Below are 27287 nucleotides of genomic sequence, written 5' to 3' on the forward strand. Positions count from 1 at the left end.
AATACCTTCAAAACAACTTTAAGACTCATTGTTTTAATGGGTTCATTATTGTAATTGTTTGCCTTATGTATTAAATACTACACATTATTTTGGAAAGAAAAGAAACACTGAGTATGTCAGCTACTAACTACAGTGTTTATACTCAAGGCTTTTCTAGTCTTTGTCCCTGTAATATTTCTCCAGATTGCACTTTAAGTGTTATAGATAGATGACCAACACCACCAGCATGCACGGCAAGCTGGTTTATTAGGAATTCCAATCTTGTCAGAGCAATGAAACCAGAGACAACCTTAAAAGTATACTTCAAGAACAGGACTTTTATGACATAGTGTGATAATTATCAAAAGATTTTTTGTTGTTGCCATGATTGGGCAATTATTTGAAAGAATGCAGAAGTAAGACAGACTGGTCTCTAAGGGCTTAAAGGAGACAAAATCATTCTTATGTAAAGAAAAAACAGACTGAAAGGAATCCAGAGAATAATTATTGTGCCTTTTGCTTTGGACCTTGCAATGCTACTGAAGTCTCTGAAGTAGATGACCACACTTCAGAAATATTACATATTTATAAGGGACCACATTCCACAAGTTCCTCAATACATATGAGATAAAGTACAATTATTTGAATTTCAGAATTCCATTCCTCCCTTAATAGATAAAGAGAGAATTTGCTGTTTTTCAGCCTTAGTTAGTAGATACGTGGAGCACAACAAATGGATCCAGACATTTTATGACAAGTAACAGGTAAAAAATGAAAGGAATAGATGTCACACTGACTTGAGGAATAAGAAAAAGCAAAAGGAGACAAACTACACATTTTTATTAAGGGAAGAGACAAGAAACGAACACCATTAGGTCATCTGAAGCATAGGTAGTTGCTGCCAGGTAAGTAAAGCTGTTAACCACCTCAGGGAAGGGAGCTTCGGTAGGAAGTGTGGGAGAGGGGCCTGCACCGTGTGTGGTAATGAGGCTGAGTGGAAGAGGAATCACAAGCAATCAGAATACAGAAGAGGAGCCAGAAGAGATGCTGGCGTGGGGCTGATCATCTATAATGCACTAAGGAATAAAAATCAGAGGAATGTTTGACAGCAGTGAAAAGGGCAAACAAGGCTGGGGGCTGTATGTGAAGTCACCGAGAGAACACGTTAGCACTGTTTATTTTGATGCTATTTAAGGCAGCAAGATCTCATTAACTGGGAAGATCTGGCTTTTTCTTCCCAGTGGGAAAAAATAATCAACCAAAAATCTGTGAGCTGCAACTTACAGCCGTCTCTGGTTCAAAAGACATGGCACACTTGAAGATGACATGGTTCCCAGCTCACGACAGTTCCGCTACAATGCAGACATCTCCCTTCCCCTGGCCCTGTCACAGCTTCTCCTAATCTCACACTTTCATTGGATTAAGAAGAGGATTAACAGATTTAGGTTAGCCAACTAAGAGAAAAGGAAGACTGTATACACTCTACAGCCTTTTTAAACCCCATGATAACATCATTCCTCCACATAGAAATATCTATGGTAGCACAGGCATAGTTAGAAAAGTTAACTGGAAAAGGTCATAGATTACTGGTGAGAAACACAGTGATATGTCAATTGAGATCAGATATAAATAGTACTTCTTTTCTTGATGTGTTCTTTTCAAGGCTATGTAAACTTTTAGTAAAATAATCATGAAGGAGAAGACTGCTGAAAGTGTAAACAGATATCAGCTATGAGATGGTAGAAATAACCCAGGTGGCTGAAATCCTATCGATTTACAAGGTTGTTTTGTGCTCAGCTCATGGACAGTCCCACACTGTGCCGCCCATGGAATAGAGACCTCTGAACAACTCCCAAAGAGCATGTCTTTCCACCACATTCCTCTTAACGAGACTTTAAACTTCTTGACTGCTAATGTGCAAGTTGGGCAAGTCCCCAGAATTATTAAATAGTTCAGAATAAATAAAACTATTATTAACAGTTAACAATAACATACTTACTGAGACTCAATTCTTACAGCTATCCTCAGAGACTGGAACTAGTATTGACCCCATTTTACAGAGAAAATTGAGCCCAAAGGTGATAAAGCAACTGGCTGAGGGTCACAAGCTTGGGAGAGAGGAACAGGAGCAGAACACAGGCAGTTCTGCCCACAGCACTTGTGTTTCAGTCTGCCCAGACAGGTATCTACTTTGTTAAAAACAGATCATTAAGTGCTTTAAGATAGGTATCCAAAGTAAGAATCCAGCCTTGGGAGGCACTACTGGTGGCCTCTGTGTCTAGGGTCTTCTTTCCTACACAAAAGCCAGTGTCAGTGTGATTTCTGCCTCATCCAACAGCCAATCTTAGCTTGTAAAAAGGTCACGAGGTATACAAGAAGATCTCTGGGAAACTGAATAGTGAACCAAGAGAAGGAATAGCACACACATCACAAAGCCCTCCATGTTCTCTACTATGTCCATGTTAGAGAGAACTGGAACCAACACTTCCCAACATTAAACAGCATCATCTTTTTTTACCTTAGTGCCTTTCAGCTAAGATTTTTCAAACCCTTCAATATTTGAGAACTTGACACCTGCTTCGATTAAAGCTGTCGAAAGTAAACTTGCTTTGAGAATTATTTTATTTTATTGATGTTTCTGTAACTTTTTTTTTCCTACTTTAAGGAAAAAAATACTTTTTTCCTGCTCTAAGGGGAAGAGAGTCTTTTATTCTGTACATTAAGTTTTCATTTTATAAAAGAAAAAGTGTTGCTGAAATAGATCATGGCGATTTAGTTTACACTAAGTATCAATTTTAGAAATTTATATGTAAAATTCATAAGAGATCATGAGCATGTTTAAAATTACCTTAAGATATGACAGCATTGAGTGGATTCAGGAAAATGCCTCTAGAAACTTTATGGAGCAAAAAGAGAATGAGAAGATGGGCTGCTTCACTGAGTGGTATGGGTCGTGCGTTATGTGAAGGCAGCCACAATGAGAGACGGGCAATCAGTGACCTATAGCTTTAACTCCGAGCAGCCCTGAAAGCACCCAGTGCTCAACCCCACAGAACCAGGCTGTGCAGTACTCCCAGAGTGTGCCTCTTGCTGTTCCTTTTCTTCTGCCATGCCAACTTCCTTTAGTGTGTAAAATGTTCTATCAGTCATCAGCTGCTTTGGGTTCTAAAGCACTCCAGTTATACTCTAGCAATACAGCTGGTCTTTCCTCAAAACAAGGAATAATAAACTATGGACCTTAAGATTTCTAAATATCTACCACTTCCTCAAAATACCAGTCAGCTGATCACTAAGGTGAAATGCCCAATTGTCTTCACTAGCAGTTTCCACAGTGTTCCCGTGGGTACCCTATGTTCCCATTCACCATCCCCAATGAACCGGCTGTTCTGCTCAGGGATTTTTCTTTTCTTTCTTCTTTTTCCTTCCTTTAAAAAATGTTTTTTGGATACTGAAGACTGAATTTGGGAAGGGCTAAGCTACACCTCTAGCCTGAGCCTCGTTCTAAAATAGTTACCTAGTCCAATCAAGAGTTGTTTACAACACATGCATTATGGACAGGGATTTTATTTTTAATTTCAGGAAATTCTGAAATAAACAGAGAAGAAAACATCAATAGCTATTAGAAGCATAGTTAAATATATAGGACAATGGGCAGTAGAAAAACTGTTATAAGGTTGTCCACTGAGAAGCACAAAAGAAACTTATTTTTAAATCCAGTGATGGTATATTAAAATTTCTAGTTGTTATTAAAAGAGGGACTTTGTTATTAAAAGAGAAACACGAGATGTCATTTTAAGGGACAAATGAAAGAAACCAATAGGTTGAAAGCTTAAGGGACAAATTAGAAGCACTTTAAAATTCCAATTAGATAGTTATTAGAAATTAAACTAAAAACAAAAAAATCTTCACCCAGAAGATATTTCAATCAGATGATAGTACTAATTAATGACAAAGGAAAGGATAACAATAATATATCCTCAGCAATCAGCTTATCAAAGGTGGGGATTTGTAGCAAACAAGAGAGGCACAAAAGGACTGCAAAGGCCTGGCACTTGATATGCAGGCTCTAGAAAGATGGATGAAGGCCCCTGTTCAAAACCAAATGGCATTATGGCAAGATTATGCAGAGGATTTATTTCTGGCAGCTGGAGGTCAGTCAAACATATATATTTTCCATTTCCAAAGAGTTCATCTGCCACAGGTCGATAGTGTGCTGTTCAAACATACATCCAATGCTTAAGTTTAGTAAAGGCTGAACGTTAGCACTATTCCATGAGAGCTATTGGCATTAGGCTTTTAATGAGGAATGGTGAGATAAAAATGATGAATTCATTCTTGCCTGGGTAATGTAATAAAAAGTGACTGCATGTCTAACTTACAGTTTCTAGAATAATTCTGAAAGACAGAAACCCCTGGAATTCCCATCGTACTTTGTCTATAAATCTGAACAGGGCAGATGTGAACCTGAATTTTTGCTGGTAACTTATGCCAGCAGTTTGATTAAGATCAACAAAAATTCAAGAGCAAAAAGAACCTTGTATTTCTTTATATTGTGCACAATGGTATAAGTAATTAAAAATTCATTCATTAAAAATATTTATTGAATAAATATTTCATTATTCTACTGTGCTAGGAAATACTCACTGGTCAACAAAGCAAAAAAAAAAAAAAAACACACACACACACACACATACAAACTCAGTCCACTGATAAGTGAACTCTCTCTTGACAATGACAATGAATGACCAATGTTTCCTAGAAAATACATTTTACTAGGCATTCCTCAATTGGAATCCAAAGTGACAATGATACAAGAAACCAAGGTTGCAATGGAATGCAATGATAAAGTAACTTTAAGAAGAATCCAGATCACATGGTAAGCAATGAAACAGTGCCTGCTACCTGAGTAGCAGACTTCATCAACACTTTTTAAAGTTCGTTAGTCTGCAAAATCTTACTGACAATAAAAATGGTGTGATGGCCAACCAAGTAACGACTGAGAGAACAGTGAGCATACTTCCTCAATGACAGAACTTGTCATAATGAATATCAGTCTAAATCAAACTAGAAAAACCAAGCCAAGAAGAGACTATGTCATTAAATGGTATGTCTAGTTTGCAGCTGTCATTCACAAGAGAATATTCAGCCCTGGCAGAACTCTAGCACTGGGAAGGGACTAGAATGACTTGGAGTAATGATTTGTCTGAGGAGAAATGTACAGGGACATGAGACAGAGCTGCAAAATGAGTTTGTCTGAAGGGAATAAGAGGTTTTAAACTTAGGTTAATTGATAATATTCAAGAGCAATAAGAGGATGCTGGGATAATGCTGTAATCATTTTTGCGCAGAACAACATGTCTTGCTGCTTCTGTTTCCTGGTTATATGAATATGGAGTGTAGTTGAATCCTGCAGCTCCATATAATAATTCAGTTTAGTCTTAATGAGCACTATCAATGAAGTCTCAACAAATGACCAGGGAATCTGTATAAGAGACCATCAGCAGGAGTGACTCTCACTGTAAATATTCTGAAATGGATCCTTGTGGACATAAAGAGAAACAGGTTAACATTTTATGCATTAATGGTCTTACAGTGAATGTTTCCAGAACTAGATAATTAAATACATATTATATTCTTCTGGTCTAAGGTCTTGTCTAAGGATGCTGGTGAGTTATCAGGGAAGCAGAAGTCTTTAGAAAGCTATGGAGATTTATGTCTTCAGCCTGCTTTATCCTTTAAAAATATTCTTAAATTACTTTCAACACAGCTGGGGAGATAACATGCTGTGTAGGTAGGAAGGAACAGAGTGGCACTATAAAGTAGCACTTATGGACTTGATGGGCTCAGAGTCTCAGGGGCCTGGGCCATAAGTGTACCTCAGTGGAGAGGAGAGAAAGGATTTTTGCTATTTCGGATTTTATGCCCAATTATTTTCTAGTCTTCTGGGATTTCTAGGCAAGCCAGAGCTAGATTCTTATATCAACTGTCCCATTTTTTAAATGTTGAAAACAAACTCCAAAAATATTATTTGTCCAGACCAAACAAAATACATTTGCAGGTAAGATTGGAGCCTTGACACCGAGGTTGCAACCTTTGCTCCAAGGCAAAAACCCAAAGAAACTGTTGGGAACTTGAATCAGAGCAGAAAAACGGATGTGGGAGGGATTATTGATTAAAATGTGGTTCAGAGGTTTTGCAGTAAAAATTTGCAGCTCAACAAATTTCAATTTTGGTATGCCAACAGAGGAAAAGAATTCCACTGGCACACAGGCACTCAATTAAGACTGCCTAGGTTCATTTCCTCAAGAACTGTGATTAAATTAAGACTTGCAATAAAAATGTAAGCTGCAGTAATTTTAAAAATCAGGTTTTCGCAGTTTGGGATTTTTTTTTAACCTATTCAAACAAAAGGAGTCATGGTTTAAAGTCGGAGAAAAGCCTATAATATATAATTAAGATTGAATTTCTGCATACCAAATAGAGTTAAGAGCATGGAACAAAACAACACAATCAGCAATGAAGCACCAACTGTGCACCAACTATGAAAGAGGGGGTTGCTTATTAAAAATAAACACATGGCATATGAAATCCAAAGGAGAATGAATAAACAAACTGGATTTTGCTCTCCCATGAAGTGTGAGATGCACACCAATGAAATATGAGCATCACTGCAGGTATGTGCTGGTTTCCCTCCTCTTTAATATTCCTCACAATTAAAAATAGGTTGCAAAGAACACATCTCAACAGCATGTTTGAAAACTACGTAATGTTACCATGGCATAACCTAAAAGCAGTGTAATAAATTTTCTGAAGAATAATTTACACCTATGTTGAGTGTTTCTGTAAGGCATTTTAAAAGAGCTAAGACCATTAACATGAGGATTATAGAGCTTGCAGTGGATATTGTGGCTGATACCCCACAATCAAGTGATGGAGACCTCAGGCCTGTTAGGATGGGAGGTAAAGCAGCATGAACCAAAGAGAGGAGAGCCAAGCCTTGCTGGGGGGCTTTTAAGAAAAACACCACGTTCCTCACTAAGGACAACCAAAGCTACTGTGAGGAAGAGAACATGCAGCTCTGTTTGCCTGGCAGCCTCAGAGAACATGAAGGGAATGAGGCTTCGGGCAGAATCAAGACTGCGAAAAACTGGGCTTCGAAAAGGAAAATCCACCATAAAAACTTCCCCTTCTTCTGGATTTTTCAAGTTACATGAGTTAAAAAGTTCTTGTCACACATTCTGAATACTTTCCTGGTAACTTTAGCTCAAACCACTCTAACTAAAAAAGCACTACACTTCTACAGAATCATTCAAACTCTTCAAAATGTTAAGCGTGAAGCTTTCTCCACAATGCTTTTCTGATAGGCACTGATTGTGTTCGTATGAAAATACAGAAGAATCTCTTCGTCTTGTTTTAACAGTTTCTTAAAACACCATCATACGCTAGGACTGATATATTCTGCTTTGAAATGAGTGTTACCGACTTACACACACAAATGGAGTCCATCTGGACAGTATAACTCAATCCAAAAGACAATCTTTGGAGTCTCCCTAAAGGAAAACTTGTTGAGTTTGACCCAATCACTTCCATTTGCTGCTCTTGTGTATAAACTTGTATCAACCAGTAGGCATTTTAAGTGAATGGCAAGGGAAGATGTGCTAGTATCCAAAACACAACTTAAAAGCACAGAACTCCCCACCATCGTGTGCAAAATGAATTAGTTTCAAATATAGAGTCTGCCAAAAAATGCATATATCAGGAAAAGAAAAACTTGCATAAATATTTTAATCTAAGTTTACTGAGACACTGTGAGATTAGTATAAGTCACCTTTGGCCTCTACAATTACAATAGGTGCTTAAAGTGATGGTTTCCAGACATTTATCAGTACACTAAACTGCTGAAGTGTGTATACAGTTTTTTTTTGGCAGACTATATTTTCTGAATTTATTTGTATAATTTATTTGTTCTTTGTATACATTTATCTGTAAAGATTACACATAATCATTTTCCTGCCTCTGGAGAAAAAGTAGAACTTCAGACTGTGTATTTAGTAAACAATATTCAAATGTGCAATTACTATTTTTTTTTTTTTGCTACCAGGGATTGAGGGCTCATGACCTTGATCTTACCAGGCAGGCATTTATGCCACTAAGCTAAATCCCTGGCCTATTTTAAATTATTAATAGTATTGATCTCAGTATATATACACAACCCTAAATTCCAAGCATTTTTGTGTCACCTCATAACATTATTTATTTCGATGAAGTTCACATAAAACTAACTTTTAAAGTGGACTATTCAATGACATTTTGTTAAAAATGTTGTACAACTATAAATTCTACCTACTTCCAAAACATTTTCATCACTCAAAAGAAAATCCTTATCCACCGAAGAGTCACTCCCAGTTCGCGCTCTGGGCAACTATAAAACTACTCCTTATCATGGGTTTGCTTATTGTGTACATTTCATACAAATGAATCAAACAATATGCGACCTTTATGTTTGACACCTTTCAATTAACATGATGCTTTCAAGGTTCATTGTGTAGTATTTTAATAAAGTGAAAAAGCATGCCAGAAAGACAGTTGGTTTTTGAATTCCCTTGAGAGAAGTCTAGCATAGCTATGGGTCCTATAGGGATGTAAACAAAATAAAGCCCTCAGGACAAAAAAAAAAAAAAAAATCAACTACACAAATTTAGAATAAGAGTAAATCCAGTGAGCAGCAGCTTGTTAGAAAGAGATTTCTAAAGAGGCTGGTGGCAAGGAGCAAGAGACAAAGGAAGCAATGACTAAACCTTAATGATGAAGGCCTAGGTCTTCAGTATTTACATAATTTTCTATATATTTGAAATATTTCATCATACATACGTTAAACATTCAGAGTAAGTGGTTTTTAGTTAAGTTTAGAATGATTTTAGAATGAGATACTGACATCTGTAGAATTCTAAAACAGTATTTTCATGAGGAGCCCCATGCTCTGTACCCATACTGCCTTAGGTATGTGGAGTTTGAGTGTGATAATAGTACTCATGAGCACTGCCCATAATAATGAGGGCACTAGAAAACTAGAGAATATTGGAGATGGACAGAGGATGCTTTAGGACTCACTTTGCCTCTCATGAAGTACAATGAAAAAGGGGTGGGGAACCTTTGCTAGTTTTCAAAGTTCTCTTGTACATTGTTTCAGAGAACAGAAACTAAAGGAGACTGGATTTAGGCTCAGTATCAAAGCTCTAAGCAATAACTCACAAATGAGAAGATGCTTCTCACAAGGAGAAGCTTTTTGACCCTGGAAATTATCAGTAGTAACACTCTCTAGCTGCTTTTCTTGCTCACCCAGATCTTCATCTCTGGTAGGGTCAACTTCATGGACCATGGCCTGGGCAGACACAAGGCATAGAAGGACCAAGGCATAGAAGGGTGCTAAGTTTCTTTAATGCTCTATATCAACATCTTGAAATTCTTAATGTTTGAACAAGGAAACCTGTATTTTCCTCTGGTACTGACCCTGCAAATTAGAGCTGGTCCTGTCTCTAGTTATAGGAATATTAATCATATCTGATGAACTTTAGGCATGTTATTTAGTTGATTTATGCATTGGTTAATTTTCTCCTACTGCTGAGGCAAAACACCTAACACCTAAAATTAAGGAAGGAAAGGTTTATTTAGCTCATAGTTTGTGGAGGTTTCAGTTCATATTTAGTTGGTTCCAAGGCAGGGGTGGCATGGATATGGGGCAACCATTCATGGAGGCTGTGGCAGATACCAGAAGTCAGAAGAGTGTAAGGGCAAAAGGGAGGAGCAAGCCTCTTCCCTTCCTTATATTGTATGCAAGCTACCTGCCCCAGGGCTGATGCAGCGCTCATACCACCAATCCCAGTACTGGATCATGAATCAACCACAGACTCTAGGTTCAGCTGCCTCAATGACTGCATAAGGCCCTTGGGGGGGGGTGCAGACACAAACCATAACTGTCTGTATCAAAGAACAATGGAGTAGGGAAACAAACCTATTTACAAATGAACCTTAAATTTAATGTTAACATTACTATCCAATCTTATCATTATAGGGCCAAGGCCATTTAAAAAGCCCTACATTTTAAAATTTTCTCTATTTTAAGGTATTTTTCCTATATCTAATTTAACAAGTTTTGTCTCTAACAATTACATTTATCAAGATTTCTAAAGTGCGCCACTTGTTTCCTGAAAAAAACAACTTACTGTCTGAACTCGTATTTTATCAATTGATGACACAGTATCACTGTCAAGGGAAATACACCTACATACACAAGACTGGGCACAAACTATACACAGAATTTAGCTTGTGGGACTGGGAATGGGAGTGGAGAGGAGGCACATGTCCCACATACTAGCCTGTGACAAGCCCTGACATCATTAATGCACTTTACAGAGGAAATTTAAAGCATTACCTAATTGAATTAAGTCAAGTTCATGGTCAACTGGCCATTCCTCTGTATAAATAACAGGCTTAATGTATTGTCTTCCATCTAGGTTGCCCTGCTGTTGCCTAATAGCATGGCTTACTTGAGATTGGGCTGTGGATTCCCCACTCAAATTTGTGGACATTCCTTTTGTTAGGTATCAGAGAAAGAACTACAACTCACAATGCAAGAAAAGGAAATCACTGGGTAAGGGAACTGGAGCTCCAAAGGTGATACTGAGGAACACAAGTGAATTCATATTTCTCTCTTGGGCTCCCCTCTTCGATCTGGACTTTGGGGCACTGAGCACATGCTGGACAACACTGCCAGGCAATAAGAAAGAGCACAGGGAAGCAAGCAGAAAACGAAACAAGAACGTGTCCTTAGGGTCACTTTCTGGTTGACAATATGTAAACTGTTTGGTTGGCGCACTGTATCTAGTTGCTTATTCCTGAATGCCTGTTTTAATGTTGTTTTATACCACTTTACCGCACTGTTTGGGGCAGAGCAGGAATGGAAGAAAGCAAGAGAGGCAGGGCCAAATATGTGTCTCGGGAATCACAAGCAGGACCATGGTGGATCAGTTTTTATTTCTTTCCTGGAGATGCTACCTTCCTCCCCTGCCACAGATCTGAGTTTCATTTTATTTGGGTTAATTGCAGTATGGTATTTCACAGAAACAATCTTCTACTGGACAGGAGCACAAATATTTAACTCTAAAATAGAGAACAGAGCTACCAACTTGTCAGTGCTCTGAAAAGGCCTCATCATACTCATGTAATCCCGGAATCCTCAGAATAACCTTGTGACATCAGTGGGTCACTCTATGGGTTAAGACAACACTGAGGACCAGAGAGGTAAATCAACTTCTCTGTGTCTCATATAGCTACACATATACATATGGCTGGGCACTGTCATTAGCAACAGAATTAATACTCATGGTTCTTTCCCACTGTATATGGCCTTTATAGTTGTATTAGATTCTGAAAGTTTAAACAAAGATGGGGACACTTTAAAAGTTAATCACCAGAAACAGTGTGACATGAGCAACCTAATATGAAAATCTAAACTCAGAAATGCTTTACATTCTAAAACTAAGATGATATCCCAAGTAGAAAACTCTATACCATGAGCCTTTGTTTTATGCATATACTTATTTAAAATATTACATAAAATTACCTTCAGACTATGTGTGTAAGATATATGTAAAACATAAATGAATTTCATGCTTAGATTTAGGTTTCATCCAGGTATCTCATTTTCTATATGCAACTAAAGTCTGAACAACACTGAGGTCTAAAATGTCTCTGGGCAGCATTTCAGATAAGGGATACTCAGCCCGCACATAATAGTGGAGATTCATGTGACCACTCAGGACACATATCAAATTGATTTTACTAATAACCTATCAATTCAATGTTGAATTTAACAATAAACAATCTGAACTTAATTGTTAAATAACTTAATCAATTTAATAAAACTGTAGGAAATGTTCATTAATAGAGACTATAATTCTGTATCATCTACTTCTATGCATTTGGATGTTTATTATTTCTACTCCTTAGAAGTTTCAAAACTCTCAAGTGAAGCAAGTTAATTAAAAGGAGGGTGAAAGCAAAGCAATGATCAGTACTATCAGATAGTTTCACCAATTTAGGAACACTCCGGAAATCACCACTGTGGGAAAACATTCTCCTAGCCCTACATCTGCTTCATCAAGACAAAAGGCAGCTAAACAAGAATATTATTTTTTTGAGCCTGCATTCTTTACATGAGGTCACATAAATGCTGACTTTCATTTAGGTAATTAGAGTCCTTGTCCCTGAAAAAAAATCCACTACACATCAACTAAAATTAATGGCCTTACAATGGCAGGTTTGCTTTAATTTAATGAACATGAATATTTTATGCATTTTGTATTCTGTTATAATAATAACAGTTCTACTGTATGTATAGTGCTACCTTACCTCACATCACAATTTGTGTAAAAATCGGCAGTATTATGAAAATCGGCAGTATTATTCATCTTTTTTTGGGAATATACACAAAGGTCCTTTGGTTACCAATTAATATTAGTAAAATGCCTGCAATTAATGCTTATGTTTTGCCTTTTTATAGGAGTTCTAATTTCCTTTTGATATAATAATTGGATTCAGAATTATTACATGGCACTTCTGAAGTTTTCCTAGTCCCCAAACAGTAAATTACAAGTCACTTTTCAATGCTCTTAAACAAAAATGAATCTAGAATGTTGAAACCATTTCAGCTTTCATTTGTCCAGTCCTCCAGGGCTTTGTTTCTCTCTCTAGTTCCCACACATCTCAGTCAAATGAGAATCAAGTTCAGGCAATAAAGGCATCTAACTCAGAATAAAATAAATGTTGAGACCCTCTGCCAATTGAAAGGAGTCTAAAGGAAAGAATTTTCTTGCCTTCGTTGATAGAAAACCATAAAACACCATAGGAAAGCTCTCAACTGAATAACTCAAAAGTGATACCTTACATGGTGACTCAGTTAAAGTTGAAAGACCAGGCTCTGGTTTTTGCAAGTCATTATGGTGAATGGCTATTTACAATGTCCTTGGTGCTCTGACCCCAGCCTCTTCTTCCAGCTGTACTTCATAACACCCTTTGCTCATTCACCTTATCTGACCTCCCTGGTTGCCTTTTGCAGAGTCCATTATCTCTGCACATGTCCAGTATGAATGGGCTAAATCTCAGGCTTCACTCAGACATCTCCACTAGAGGATGTTCCTTGTTCTTGGCTCCAATTGAAGACCTTCCTACAATTTAAAATTTCCCTGGTATCTATGGATGGACACCAAATGTCTGGCTCTCATGTTAGGGAGAAGCAGTTTTCACAAGGGCAAGAAACTCATCATTTTGTTCACATGTGGACCTACCACAGAGGGCATTAGATACTTTACTTACTGAATGCAAAAGTAGGGAAGTTTTAGGGCATGGATGACAAAATATGGCCCCTTCCCTACTTCAGTATGGAAGACAGTGCCACACTAGGTCAGAACAGGAAGTTCCATGGAACCTTCTGGAAGCAGCACATCTGCCATTGGTCTTGGGGCCTCTCAGTGGCTGGTGATACTGGTGAGCAGTCTTGGAAAAGGATGAGCAGGAGCCAGAGAGAATACCAAAGGTCAGGGGCAAAGTGATTTGAGGATTCTGGGGATGCACTCCTTTTAGAACTCCCAGTGATATCTAGGCACACCTGTTAATAATAGCCAATAACTATGTAATCTGAAGGCATTTGAAGTGCATGGATATTTCATAGCAAAGGCCTATAAGAATAAATTGTCACTGCTTGTTAAATATATAAAGCCACTGCTCAGAGTTACTCTCGTACAGAATTCTGTATTGTTATATAGAAATGCATTCTGAAATATCAAAGATTAATTTCTTACATAACAAAAATTTTCATAAGCATTAAAATAAGTCAAAGTTTCTTTGTATTTAAAAGAAATCCTGAGTACTTCAACAAACCTACTGTGTCAGATGCTGAGAGCCCATTAGAATACTCTACAGGATTTTAATGCTTCCCAAGAGCAATGCTGTCCAAATTATGTCCTTTAACCTATATTCCACTTTTGTTAGGTACTAAACTCTGGCTGTGTATTGTTCTCACTCAGTACCACTGCCAAATATAAGAACCACAGGCAAAATAGTGAGGAAATTAATAGTCGGAGGAAAAGAAAGACAAGCAAGTATTTAAACAGTATTGATGCCTTTCCTGTCCTGGCCCTGCATATCACTGAAAGACAAAAAGATCCAGACATCTTTGCCATTTCAATCCAGAACTATCCATTCAATGAAGAAATCAGTCATGAGCATAAAGAGTCTAAAAAACTAGCTCCAAACGACAAACTGGTAAGAAGGCACAGTGTGTTATAAATGTGTCCTCAGGGGATCTATTATGAATAGACATTTTGTATCGGATGTCCTCATTTCCAGTAACAAATTTTTCAGAACTGAAAAAGTTCCCTAGCATTTCACTAGTAAGAAATTAAGCAAAAAACAAAAGAGAACAAAATCTAATGGGGATCCCAAAATCTAATGGGGAACTCCTTCCCATTTTACCCTAGTGTATGCTGGCTGGAAGGATAGACAGCCAGACCTAAGAGTTTGCACCTATGGATATCTGAATGCTTTCTTCACTGAAGGTTTCTGCTGTGTGAGTCTATGGCTCATCAGCCACAGAAACCCACAAGAAAACCTGTGTTTATGGAATGGTTTGCTGTGGGTTCTGAAGCAAAGTGTACTTTTGAAAACATTAGCTCAATAGCAAAATTGGGCACAACAGCTGATTTTACAAAGGGGAGACTTACAATCTAATGACACAGACAACTTTCTCACTTAGGTAGAAGGTGGCCAGTCAGTTTCTCCTTGTCTTAAAATCCATCTGGGGTGACAGCATTCTTATACAAATTTTTTCATGCAAAACTTACATGTTGAAAGATTAAGAAGCAGGTCTTCTTAATTAAGATTGGGAAGATTGTTATTTAAAAAAGAAAGGTAATCAAATTCAAGATACTTCGTCAAATTTAAAACTATAATTAAACATAATGCCTTAATAGCCACAGTAAGCCCACATTGAGTAAAAAATGTGGGCCTAATTTTGATATTAGTTTTTAATTTTTTCAACTGAATAAACTAGGACCTCTATTTCCTGCCATCTGAGAAATTAATATGAGACACACTGACTGATAAATCAGAAAACAGCAGTAGTATTTCATTTTGGGATGAGGAGTTTTGCCTCTCAATCTATTACAAACACACTGGCCATTGACTTATATCTAGAATATTATACTACTGGTGGATTAGTTTCTAAAGCAGGAACATACATACATGCACACACACATACACAATCACAGCCAGAGATGGATCAGTCTACTAATAACAAGTCATTTAATTTAAATCCTATATACTGGAAAATATTAGAAAAGATGTGTAACTATCACAAAGAATAGACTAGATTTTCTCAAGCAAAGTTTTCTTTACCAGAAAATAAAAGGAATTTCGGTCACAAGTAAGGAATGGGAGCTGGACACAGCAGTGCCCACCTGTAATCTCAGCTCTCAGGAGACTAAGGTAAAAGAATAGATTGCAAGTTCAAGGCCAGTTTAGACACCTGTGTGAGACCTCATTTCAACATAAAGGCTTGGGATGTAATTCAGTAGTTGCAAGTTTGCCTAGCATATGTGGAGGTCAGGATTAAATCCCTAGTACATCAATCAATCAATGAATCAGTCAGTCAATCAATCATAGGATCAGACAATATAGGGATTACTATAATACAACAGTCAGGAAATTTGATGGGATCAGGTGTTATCTTTAGGCATATTTGATTTTAGAGTTAAAACACAGATTAACATTTTAATTAAAAAGGGACAATTTAAAGAAATCGAAAAGAACAAGACTCCAGTGACAAGACTAATCCACTAGCAGGCTCTTATTTCACTTAAGTGAAATTAAGTACAGATCTTAACTGGGCTCTGTACCAATGGCTGTTAAGGAGGATACCCATTCCTAGCTAAACAAAAAGTGACAATGTTAACTGAAAAAGCAGGGCTCATGGTGTGTTTTACTGCTGCACTGATTCATAATCATGTAATGTAGAAAGAGGAAACGTCATTAGGGAAATTACAGCCATGATTTATGTCAGAAGTTTCTGGTAGTTATATTTGTCCATATTTTGAAAGATAGCTTTGAATCACCCTATTTTTTCTTCAGATCAGGGGTTCTTTACAAGGACACCCTTACATGGGAAGATGATGATTAGGTTACAGGCAGGTGAGCACAGAGTGTGGCCGGCTGCCCGGGGTACACACTCACTCGCCAATAGGGAGTACGATCTCTGACTTAAGTTTTCTAGGAACACGTTTTTCTGCTTAATTCCACTGAATTTGGGGTAGGGAAGTATGGCCACTAGAATGACAGTGATACTCTGTTAAAATGAGAATTCTATGAATTTTATTTCACTCTATTCTACTTAAATAAAACTAGAAAAATATATTAACCTTAGGTCTCAGATCAAATTAATACTGTATTTGTATGGTGTGTGCTTTCTCTGTACATTTTTTCTGGTGGGGCACACACAAAGCAAAGAGCTCTTTGGATGTTTAAATAGCAACAACACCAGCCGGGCATGGTGGTGCATGCCATAATCCCAGCACTCAGGAGGCTGAGGCAGGAGGCACTCTGTGAGTTTGAGGCCAGCTTGGACTACCCAGTAAGCTCAACGCCAGCCTGAAAGACACAGCAAGAACATGTTCCCCGTGCAAAAACAAAAACAAAAACTCCAAAACAAAACATACAAAAACCAAAACAAAAAAGCAACACTAATCTTATTTTTAAGAAGTTCAACTGCTGTAAATATTGAAATTATATGCCAATTTTTGTATTATTGTATTTCCTCTTTAGGGATTAAATGCTTCAAAATGTTGCTCTGTGTGTGGTGGAGGGGCAGAAAGAATGCCAGGGATTGAACCCAGGACCTCAAGTGTGCTAGGCAAGTGCTCTCTTACTGAACTACAACCTTGATCCTCAATAAACACTTTTTTGAAAGAACAAAAAGATATTTAGAAAACCAGGAGCAATGAGCTGCAAGCAAACTGGTAGCAGTCTCTTTTGAAAACAGAAACCTAAGGCAAATTTAACTGTTCCACATTTATTCCTGGTTAAAAAAATATTTTTTAATATTTTTTATTAATATAAAGTAATCAGCATAGCACTCCCAAGGCACCTGTAGTCTCTTGTTTTTTTTTTTAGAGTATTAACATTAGTGTATAGATGACTTTTAATCAGAAATCACTCACTGGATTTACTGACATCATTCAATTAGCCTCAAGTCTGTGTAAACTCAAAAAGGCCTCAAGGAGTTTTCTTCCTTTTTTATTATCTGTCACCATTTTAAATTCATAACACTGGGTCAGGGATATGGCAAGTGCAAGGTCCTAAATACAATTTCCAGGACAAAAAAAAAAAAAAAAGAGAAAGAAATAAAATCACAACACAGTTCTTCCATAAAGACCTTTGTTAATGCAAACTTTTGTTCACTGAATTTCAACATCAGTTAAACACTACAACGTAACCACTGAACTGAACATAAGAAAGAATACATTCATTTTTCTCCAAGGCTTTCCTCATAGAAGTGCACTGCTGCTCAGTAAATCCCAGGCACTCATGACAGACTTACACAGCCCAGATTAGGGGGGCAACAGCGCTGCACACCACTAACTACATGCTCATGAATAAGCAAAGACTCTGTTGCTTGCACACTTTGGAGCCCAAAGATTCTTTGCCATTATATGGAAAAATAAAGCTGACACCACCTGGAGTGTGGTGCTGTACCTTGAGTGGCAATATTAGTTTTGTTTTGTTTTATTTTATTTATTTATTTTTGGTACCAGGAATTGAACTTGGGGCCTTGCACTTGCTGGATAGGTGCTGTGCTACCAAGCTATATCCCCCACCCAATATTAGTTTTTTTTTTTTTTTTTTTTTTTTTTTTTATTTAAAGAAAAGGAAACGAAAGAAAAAATACATGGAGATTAAAGAAAAAAAGGGTAGAAAAATAATACTAAATTACAGACAAACAAAAGGTAAGAAATTGCCAGTTGATAAGTTACAAATTGTCTTCTTCGAAATGGCTGTTTAGGTTATAGAATTAAAGTATTTAGAATGACATTCAAAAAAGTGACCCTACAAACCATTCTGCTCTATGGCCGAACAAAAGCTCCGTAATATGATTATCAGTCCCACCTATTTGTTTTACATCTCTAAGAGGATAAGGTTAACCATATCAAAACAGAACAGAACATTTAAAAAAAAATAAAAAACAATTTAAAGAAACACAGATTTCAAAGCAAGTCCAATAAAAGCTGTAACTACTTCTTGCATTGAAAATTTAGACCAGTGAGGTTTTTTCATATGAGCAGTATCTGCACCATTTATACATCCAAATATACAATGCCAACAAGGTAACTGGCATGGTTTTCAAACAGGCTCCTCCAGAGTAGAGAATCAAGTGAGACTTGGCAGACAAATGATAGGTAGGATAAGCTAAAAGCAGTCCAAATGTTACTGAAAGCAGAAACTGAAGAAGTGGCCATGAAATTCTAGTGTATATAAAATGTACCTGAGCTATTTATTAAACATACTGATTTCTACAGTCTATGTCCAAGACTCCTGATAACGTAAATATTAGGTTGGAAGCCAGAAATGTGCATTCTTAATAATTACCCTAGACAAGATCCCTAGGCAGGCATCTGAGCCTCCACTTTGAGAAAAACTCAAGTGTCAGTAGACAGGAGGCCCTCTGGATCAACCATATTTCCTTCTCAAAAGACAGGGCTTAACAGTCACCTAAGTCAATTTTTGAGACAGACAGACAGACAGACAGAGAAAGAGAGACAGAATCAATCATAATGATTTGCTCTTTCATTGTTGGAAAGAAAGCATGACATTTGAATTGTCCAAAATTATCAGCTCATGCACTGATCCAGTATTAAATTTGCCAAACGATTAATCATATTCACTTGGCAAAATGCTTCTGCACCTATGTGTAGCAAGGATGACTGTAACATAGAAGACAGACCTTCCTAAAGGCACCTTCAACCTCCCCACAAAGAGAAGCGAGTACCCCAAAGTACAGCATGATGGAAGCCAGGTGTCACAAGGCAGGACAAATCCAGTTCTCTGGCATTTTCGATGACGGTAATATGCTCTCCAGACTGTGGAAGGGAAGGAACAGCAGAGATGACACGTACAGTAAGTCCTGAAGGCACAGAGGAGTTGAATAAGATTCTTCCAGGTGCAGAAAGAGAACATTCCAGGAACATGACCAACATGTTGAAAAGTTCAGAGAGAGCTTACAGAAACATCAGAAAGCTTTCATTTCAGTAATAACTACTTAGCTAGACTCAAAATCAGTGGAAGAAAACTGCACAAATGAATGCAGAAATAGCTTCCTTTTTCAAAAGGCTGAAATTCCAACATCTGGCTCTTAAACTCCAGACATATGTTATTATAAAGCCAAGCAAGGGTGGTATAAAAACACATTAAGAGCAGTCAGTAGCCCCTTGTCTGGAAGGCAGCTGCCAAGCAGCTTCCTCTCCGGTCATGCATCGTGGAGCCCCAATCCATCTGGCCTTACAGATTGGAGGTCGGTGGCTTTGTATGAGCTGCTGAGCAGGCCATGTAACAGCATTGCTTAACACACCTGCTCATGTCTCCTCTTCTACTGCCCAAGACCTAAAACTCATTAAAAGAAAATAAAAAACAGCATGCACTGCAAAGGCTGAACAGAATTCAGAATTCCTATTTTCTTTTACACATAATTTTTGGTTGTTATTTTTTCCCTTATGCTTCCTTAACTGAGAAAACTTCTTTCTAATGGGCTATTTCTTAACCAGGAGGCACTGGAATTTCTCTGCTGCCTCATTATCAGTCATCCTTGGGAATCCTCTTAGAAACAATGGAATAGGGAGACAGTCAGATCTATCTATATTTTTCAGCCAACAAAGCTAGGCCAGATAAGCAAACATATACATCTACTTTTTCATCTCACAAACTTACTTTTATAAACCCACACACATCCAGCAGGTACTGCCATGCTTATGAATGTCTACTAAATAAGGCCTCAAAATGCTTCCTGCTTTTTGCCTAAGGTAGTGCTGAAATTAAGTACATCTGAAGTGGGTTTACAATTTAGATAGTAGATTTAATTTCTTCACTGCCTTACTTCTACATGAAAGCGATCACTCCATGCCACTATCCTGGCCCTTCAATCCAGACTCTGTTTTGTCATGGTTTCCATGCTACAGGCGGATTGCCCTCAAGCTAGATAATGCAGACTTCTTTGTAACCTTTGTTTGCTATACAATAGTATAAGCCTTAACATTCATGGCTCCAGAACATAGATTATTGCTTTTTTCATGCTGCCCTAAGCATTTACTCTAAATCAAAAGAAAATGCTGATGGGCAAAAACAGATTCTTAATCTATTTAAATGTTAGCTATTTTATATTACAGAAGCTAAAAAACCACACACACAAGAAATCATTCAAACTTCTAAATGAGTTGGACTATTTTTTTGTACAGAGCTTACTCAAGCAGCTTACTTCATATTTGCAAATGTTCCTTGAATTTTACATCTTGAGTGAAATTCCTAAAACACTACAGCCCTATACTCAACGTAGGCTTTGTTTCTAAATAAAGTGTTACGAGTTATGTTCGTATTTTAGAACGGGATTTTTTTTTTATCTCTAATAAAGTGTTTATTCAGGGCCTACTGTAAGATTATGAGCAGGCTGGGGCACTAGGCACATAACAGTTTGCAAAACTGAAAAATTCTAGCCTTTAGGAAACTGATGCTTAAGGGAGAATCCGTGAAGATAACAAAATAAGTGAGTGAGGTGTACAGCCTCCTGGATAGGAGGAGAACAGGTAGAATAAAGGAAGGAACTGGGCAAGAGCTGGGGTGGTGTGCAATCCTAAGAAGCGAAGTCAAAGAAAGTCTCTTTGAAAGGTACTGTTTAATCACTAGTAGATATGGGGTGAGCATATAAATACAGAAAATGAGATCCTGAAAGGAGAAGGAAGAAGGAAGGGGAGGAGGAAAAGGGGAAGCAGGAGGAGAAAGAGAAGAAGGGAGTAGCGGCAGCAAGTGTAAAAGCCAATGTGGCTGGGGGAGGGGAGTAGTGAGCCGGGAAGAATAGCAGACAGGAAGTCCTAGAAGTGACCAGACTGAATGCAGGTGTTGCAGGCCACTGAGAGGTACAGTGATAATCCCTTATTAAAGGGTTAATGTAACCTGGTTTACTTTCTTTAACTGAAATGTAAGTAACTCCCACAAAATCCACTCTTTTAACATGTATAATTCAGTAGGGGTTTTTTTTAGTATAGTCACAATGCTGTGTGCATAATTACTAATTTCAATTCTAAAATACTTATGCCTAATCCCATATCTATTGGCAGGTGCTCCCACTTTCCCCCTCATTTCAGTCCTTGGAAACACCCTTGTTTTTCTCTTATAAGGATCTGTTTACTCTGGATACTTAAATCACACAGCCTTTGTGTCTGACTTACTTTTCCTGGATCTCTCTGGGTCCAGAGATGAGAACAGACTGATGGGACACAAGGACAGAAACTGAGATACCAGAGAAGACATAAATGCAGATATTCAACTAGTTAGATGAGAAGGGCTTGAAAAAAGATGGGAAGTGAGTTGGTGGGTAATGGTTCCATACTGGAGAGTAGGTATTAGGAAGCACAAAGTCAAGGATGACCCCATGTATTTGGCTTGCATACTGGGAAAGACAGAGCTGATGTCAACTGAGGGTGTTTGACCACTGCAGGGGCAGATAGGGAAGTAACACCAGGGGCTGGAGTTGTGAATTAAATTTTGGATGTGTGTTACTCTTAGAAGTGAAGGTCCTCAAAAGGGAACTGGATTTGAAGAGAGGTCCAGGTCACAGGTACAAATTTAGAAGTCAGACAGTAAGTGTATTAGTCATTTTCTTGTTGCTGAGACATAATACCCAATACCTTCAACTTAAAGGGGAGAAGGTTTATTTTTGGCTCACAATTTCAGAAGTTTTAGTCTAAGGTCAGCAGACTCAAAAGCAGCACGATGGAAGCGCCTGTTGCAGAGGAGTAATGGAAAGTGGATTGCATCATAGAGCCCAGGAAGCAGAGAGAGAAGGAAGGAGCCACAGAAGAACACAGTCTTCCAGGTCATACCTGCAGCTACCCAGATTGCAGCCAGGCCCTACCTCCTCACAGCAAGTCAGCCACAGGGCCCTGCCCTCCAGGCCCATCACCTTCCAACAGCTACAACTCTGAGGGCAGGAGGCTTTGGGGGACATTCCAGATCCCAACAAACAACAGAAAGTATGTAATACCATGATACCAGATGAAATCACCAAAGGAGCAAGTGATGAGAGAAGAGACAAGGCCCCAGGAAAACGTCCTCGGACACATCAAGATTTACAGTTCAGCAAGATGAGGTAATACCAACAAAAAAGGAAACACCTGCAAGATGTGGAGTGGCATTTTAAAAAACAAAGAAAAATCTGGGCATGTTGGTAAGGCCTGTAATCTCAGCAGTCTGGCAGGCTGAAGCAGAAGGAGCACAAGAGTCCATCCTCAGCAACTTAGCAAGATCTCATTTCAAAATTAAAGGTGGGATGCTGGGCATTTAGCTCAGTGCAAAAACTACTAAAAACCAAACGAACCAAACAATGAAAACCTTATCACAGAGGAGAACTTCTGTCAAATAATCCCAATGCTACTGACAAGCCACATAAATTGAGGACTGCGTGACCTTGAGACCTGGGAGGAGGCAGGGGGTCTTCCTCCTCCCCCTGACTAACTCCACTCCATCCACACCTAGTTTGCATCTGCTATCCAGTCCGCCAGGTGTATCTTCCCCAAGGATAGCTTTAAAAGCAACATACTGAGTGAAGTAGGGAAATAAAAAATTCTAACCGCAGTGGCTTCAAGAGATCATGATCATAAAGGAAATGAAGACAGGGACAATTTTTGTTTTGATGGAGGAAATGGTGATATCAAAAGTCCCACAAAGAGAGTTTTTTAAAAAATCAAAAAATAACATTTTATGTTAGTGGTGACATATCTAGTAAAGAGAAAAGTAGATGATGGAGTAGAGAAATGTACTTTTATGTTATAAATGAACTCTAACTTAATTTCTTCCTTTTTTTTTGTACCAGGGATCCAACTCATGATCTTGCACTTGCCCGACAGGTGCTTAATGTTGCTGAACTAAATCACTGGCCCAATTTCTTATTTTCTTTCTTTTAAAAACTCAACAAACTTGCTGTGCATGGAGAAAAAAAAAAGTAGATTACCTAACTTCAGGATGCATCAAGACCATACTTAAAAACAAATGTGACCTAGAAGGCCACTCTAGGAAGTAAGCCCCAGACGCAAGCCTTTCCTAGTGAGTCAGTGCCATGTGCAGACTGTGGTAAGAGAGAACAATGCTGCACCAGGAAGCAACCTCCACATGAAAACCAGTGCCATGGAAGCAACCTCCACTTGGAAACCAGTGCCATGTGTGGGCCACTGCCAGACTGGGGACAGCCAGACCCCAGCCCTTTCCAGGGCACGGACTGGCAAACAAGAACATACACACACACACACACACACACACACACACACACACACACACACACCTATAATAAGTGACTGGCTTATCCAAAGAAACATAGGCTGTGATGATAGCTTTTGAGGTGAAATGCAATTGGATGCCTGTGGTGTTTTAGTGTTTCACTGAACTTGTAGGTCTAGGGCCAGTGGTCTGATCATAGGTTCAAAAGATCATGGGACACAGTGTGGCACCAAGGCAGGGGATCTTCTTCTGAGTGTGGTGGCCATTGATGATTCCCTATGGTCTTGTTTTGAATTTCTATATAATTTTCATTGTTTTGTTGGGTTACATTTTGTTCTCTTTAGTTTTATGTTAAAACCAATGGCATGAGCAGTTATTTCAAAGATAGCAAGATATATTATGGTAGCAATTTTGGATTTACTATTGGCTTGTTTTGAAGTCTTTTACTGCATTAATTGTTTTGTTTTTATTGTTTCTGTTCTGTTTGATTTTTACTTTGTCTGAAGGTATCTGCAACTATTTTGAAGACAGCAAAAGGCCTTATGCTAACTATTATAGATTTTGTAATGTATTAAAGTCCTGTATCACTTATACTGGCTTGCTTTGATTGGTTTTACTCTGTTTTATTATCCTTGGTTTTATCCTCTCTAAAATAAAAAAAGGGACCTAATGTTTCTCATCTTCCTAAACATCTGCCAGAATCAACTCAAATAAGAGACAAACTGATTTTTTACTTTGTAGCCAATAAGAGATGTTAGTAAGTTTTTAAAAGAGGGATTAAACTATTATTTTCACCTTTTTGACTAATTTTTAATTCTGGCTGCTTAGCATATGGACCACAGTTCTCTTTAAGGAAAATGTATCTTGCAGAATATCTTGAGTTAGCCAGTAAGCGTTCTCCTTCTTTCTTAGGGTAAACTAAGACATAAAGGTGTTTGCTTAGCTTTTCCAATCGGAAGAAGAGTGATCAACTTTGTCAAGGAGCTAGAGGGTGAACAGAAAAACATCTGAAATGGAATTTAAAATAGACACTTAAATTGAATTGACTCTTTTTTTTTTTCACTTCTCCCTTCTATTTAATCAGAAGACAGCTTAGAACTCTGCTAGCCATGAGATCTCACAGAATTGTAAAGGAAGGTGTGAAACAAGACATTTAAGTAGATGCACAAAAATATAAATAAACATATGTTCACTTCCTTAAAAAATATGTCAACATCTTCTGTGCAACACTCGGCAAAGGAATCACAGCTTCTTTTTGAAAACAATGTTTACAGTTCATGTACAATTAAGAGGAGGAAAAGCTTACTTTCTCTAATTAATAAGTATTTTGTATCTCTACATACATGGTGTCTCATTTGTATATAAATAATACACAGATTCTTTACTCAGAATACTAATTCCCCACTATAAACTCAGGATGTATTCTTATTTAACACATTCACAACAGGACCATAATCTATATGTCTGCTTGCTGGGAGTTTCTGAATCACCAGGAGAACACATGAGACTGTCCCACAGGATGGCATGGGAAGATCACATGATGACAGTCACACATGTTCCACTGGTGGCACAAAATGGTGGGTGCATGTCAAATAAAATACTGTGATTTACTTTATAATAATCTACATTACCAAGTTTCCAGAAACAAATTATTCCAATAGGTATATCTATATCAAATTTTCTCTCAACCACATACTCCAAGCAGTATTATTGGAAAAGGATTTATTTTTAAATTGATTTTGAAAAATAAAACATTATTTAAAGAGTATGTAATTACAAAAGTTAGTTTTTTTGATTTGAGTATTTTTGAAAAGATTTTAGCATAACACATCTTCTAATTAGTGTGGTTATGATTAATAATATAATTAATGTAATGCTTTAGCATTAATATGCTAAGCAATCTTGACTACACGAGGTCATCACTATGAACAGACTATACCAGAGTACATTATATTAAATCTCCAAAAACTCAGAATTTGCTGTGGTGCATATAGTACATCTGCACTTAGGAAGAAATTGCTTACAGATTTTCTTACATGACTCTGTCTGCCTCCTAGGTCTTTTCTACTTTGTTTTCTTTGCTGGGAGGTCCATCTGCTGTCGCTTGTTCCTATCAGTAGGTCTATGCCTAGTAAGCTCCTCCATTTCCATTTAGTTATTCTTTGATTCTTAAAGTGGTAGAAAGTCCTCATAATTTCATAGTGGCTCTGCCACAAGCCAGCTGCCTGGCTATGAACAAAGTACTGGACTCTCTTTAGGAATTTGTTTCCCTAACTACACAGCAAAAGAGCTGGCTGGAAGGATGCTTAAGACCCCTTCAACCTTAAGATTTTATGATTAACACTGCTGAAGCCTGGGGAAACTAACATGAAGGTTTATTAGAGAAACTCTGAGAAAGAGCCTCAGAGTTACCCATAGTTTGATGCAGATAAATTATAGCATCTTATCTTCATTATATTATGGATTTTTGAGTCTTAAAGACTCTTTGTTATATTTTCAATAAGTGAGGCTCCTCGTTGCCTAAGTCACATCCAGACCAACAAGACATAATTAAACTGAGAGGTCTGGAAGAAAGAAAATTGTATGTAAGTCTTAATGAAGTTTCACTTAAGAATTCATAAAAGTACTTTTACAAAACTGAGTGAATCATTCCTTAGTGAAAACTTTTACCTCTAACACCCTTTTATTTGATATATTTTCATTTACTATATCAACAAAATGACACTGTATAGTAAAAAAACAATTTACCTATAACTACATCATGACCATCAACCAAGCCAGCAGAGAAGAGCTCCTGAGATACACCATCTGCCGTATCTGTCCAAATGTGAAATGAATATGTATTAGTAACCATAAAATAAAAATCAACAATCCAGTACAATGCAAAATACATTTTTTTTCACTTAATAAAATTATCCATGGGAGTTTTAACTCAACAATTCAGATTCTATCAGAACAAAAAAAATCAAAAGTAACAGGAAATATATTTTCCCATATGCAATTTGTGTCTGGCTATTTAAAATTGTTATATGAGATTATAATTTTTTTTACTTTTGAGTTGAACAAAATCTTTTGCCCACTGGCTACCATCTGAATTGATCCTCATAGGCACCTCTAGAAAATGTCATTGTTTTCTGTGACACTGCTTTTCTTTCTTACCAAGGTTAATTCCAGGCATCATCAATCCTAGTCTATCTTTAGTAGCTACTGAGTCAGAATTTATAGCAAAGGTTGATGGGTAGCATCTGATACAACTTTATATTTAGTATAAACAGCTCATGAGTTTGTTGGACTATTAATATGAGCCACTTAAATTTATGCTATTAAGAAACTCCTTTAACATGACATTGATCATTTGATAGCAACAGAATCGTTCTGTTAGAAAATGTAGTTGAGTAAAATAATGTGGTCTCTCAATGATAAGTGACAGGAGTCGGCAGTCTCATAAATATGGGACTGAACAAGCAGTGGCAAGTGAATATAGCTGAAATGATCTAATTGAAAGGTTATGAATGAACATGGATGATAACACTTATCTTCTATTCAAAGACTTTGTAAAGATGGATTGAGAAATTATAACATGCTCAAAAGAACTATTATGAACTCTATGTTTTTACAAGGGAAAAATTTGTAAAAACGCTATGGGCTTTTCAAAACCTCACACATTCCTAAAACCATAGTTGGACATTAAGAAACTGGCTGAGCAACCTTCAACAATTTAC

The 27287-nt window shown here is 37.5% G+C and overlaps 1 protein-coding gene across 3 annotated transcripts in view; it reads right to left on the reverse strand.

The window, feature by feature from the left end:
* The window catches only part of Stk39 (serine/threonine kinase 39), a 273681-nt gene that overhangs the window by 24127 nt on the left and 222267 nt on the right, over positions 1 to 27287 (reverse strand). For all 3 annotated transcript variants that reach the window (XM_063259208.1, XM_063259207.1, XM_063259209.1), the window contains one exon: positions 26314 to 26382. In XM_063259208.1, the coding sequence (XP_063115278.1) occupies positions 26314 to 26382 (69 nt within the window). The remainder of the gene's footprint in view (positions 1 to 26313; positions 26383 to 27287) is intronic.

Source organism: Cavia porcellus, unplaced genomic scaffold (assembly GCF_034190915.1).
Source record: "Cavia porcellus strain 051 isolate PalLab524CR breed Dunkin Hartley unplaced genomic scaffold, mCavPor4.1 scaffold_12, whole genome shotgun sequence".
NCBI lineage: Eukaryota > Metazoa > Chordata > Mammalia > Rodentia > Caviidae > Cavia > Cavia porcellus.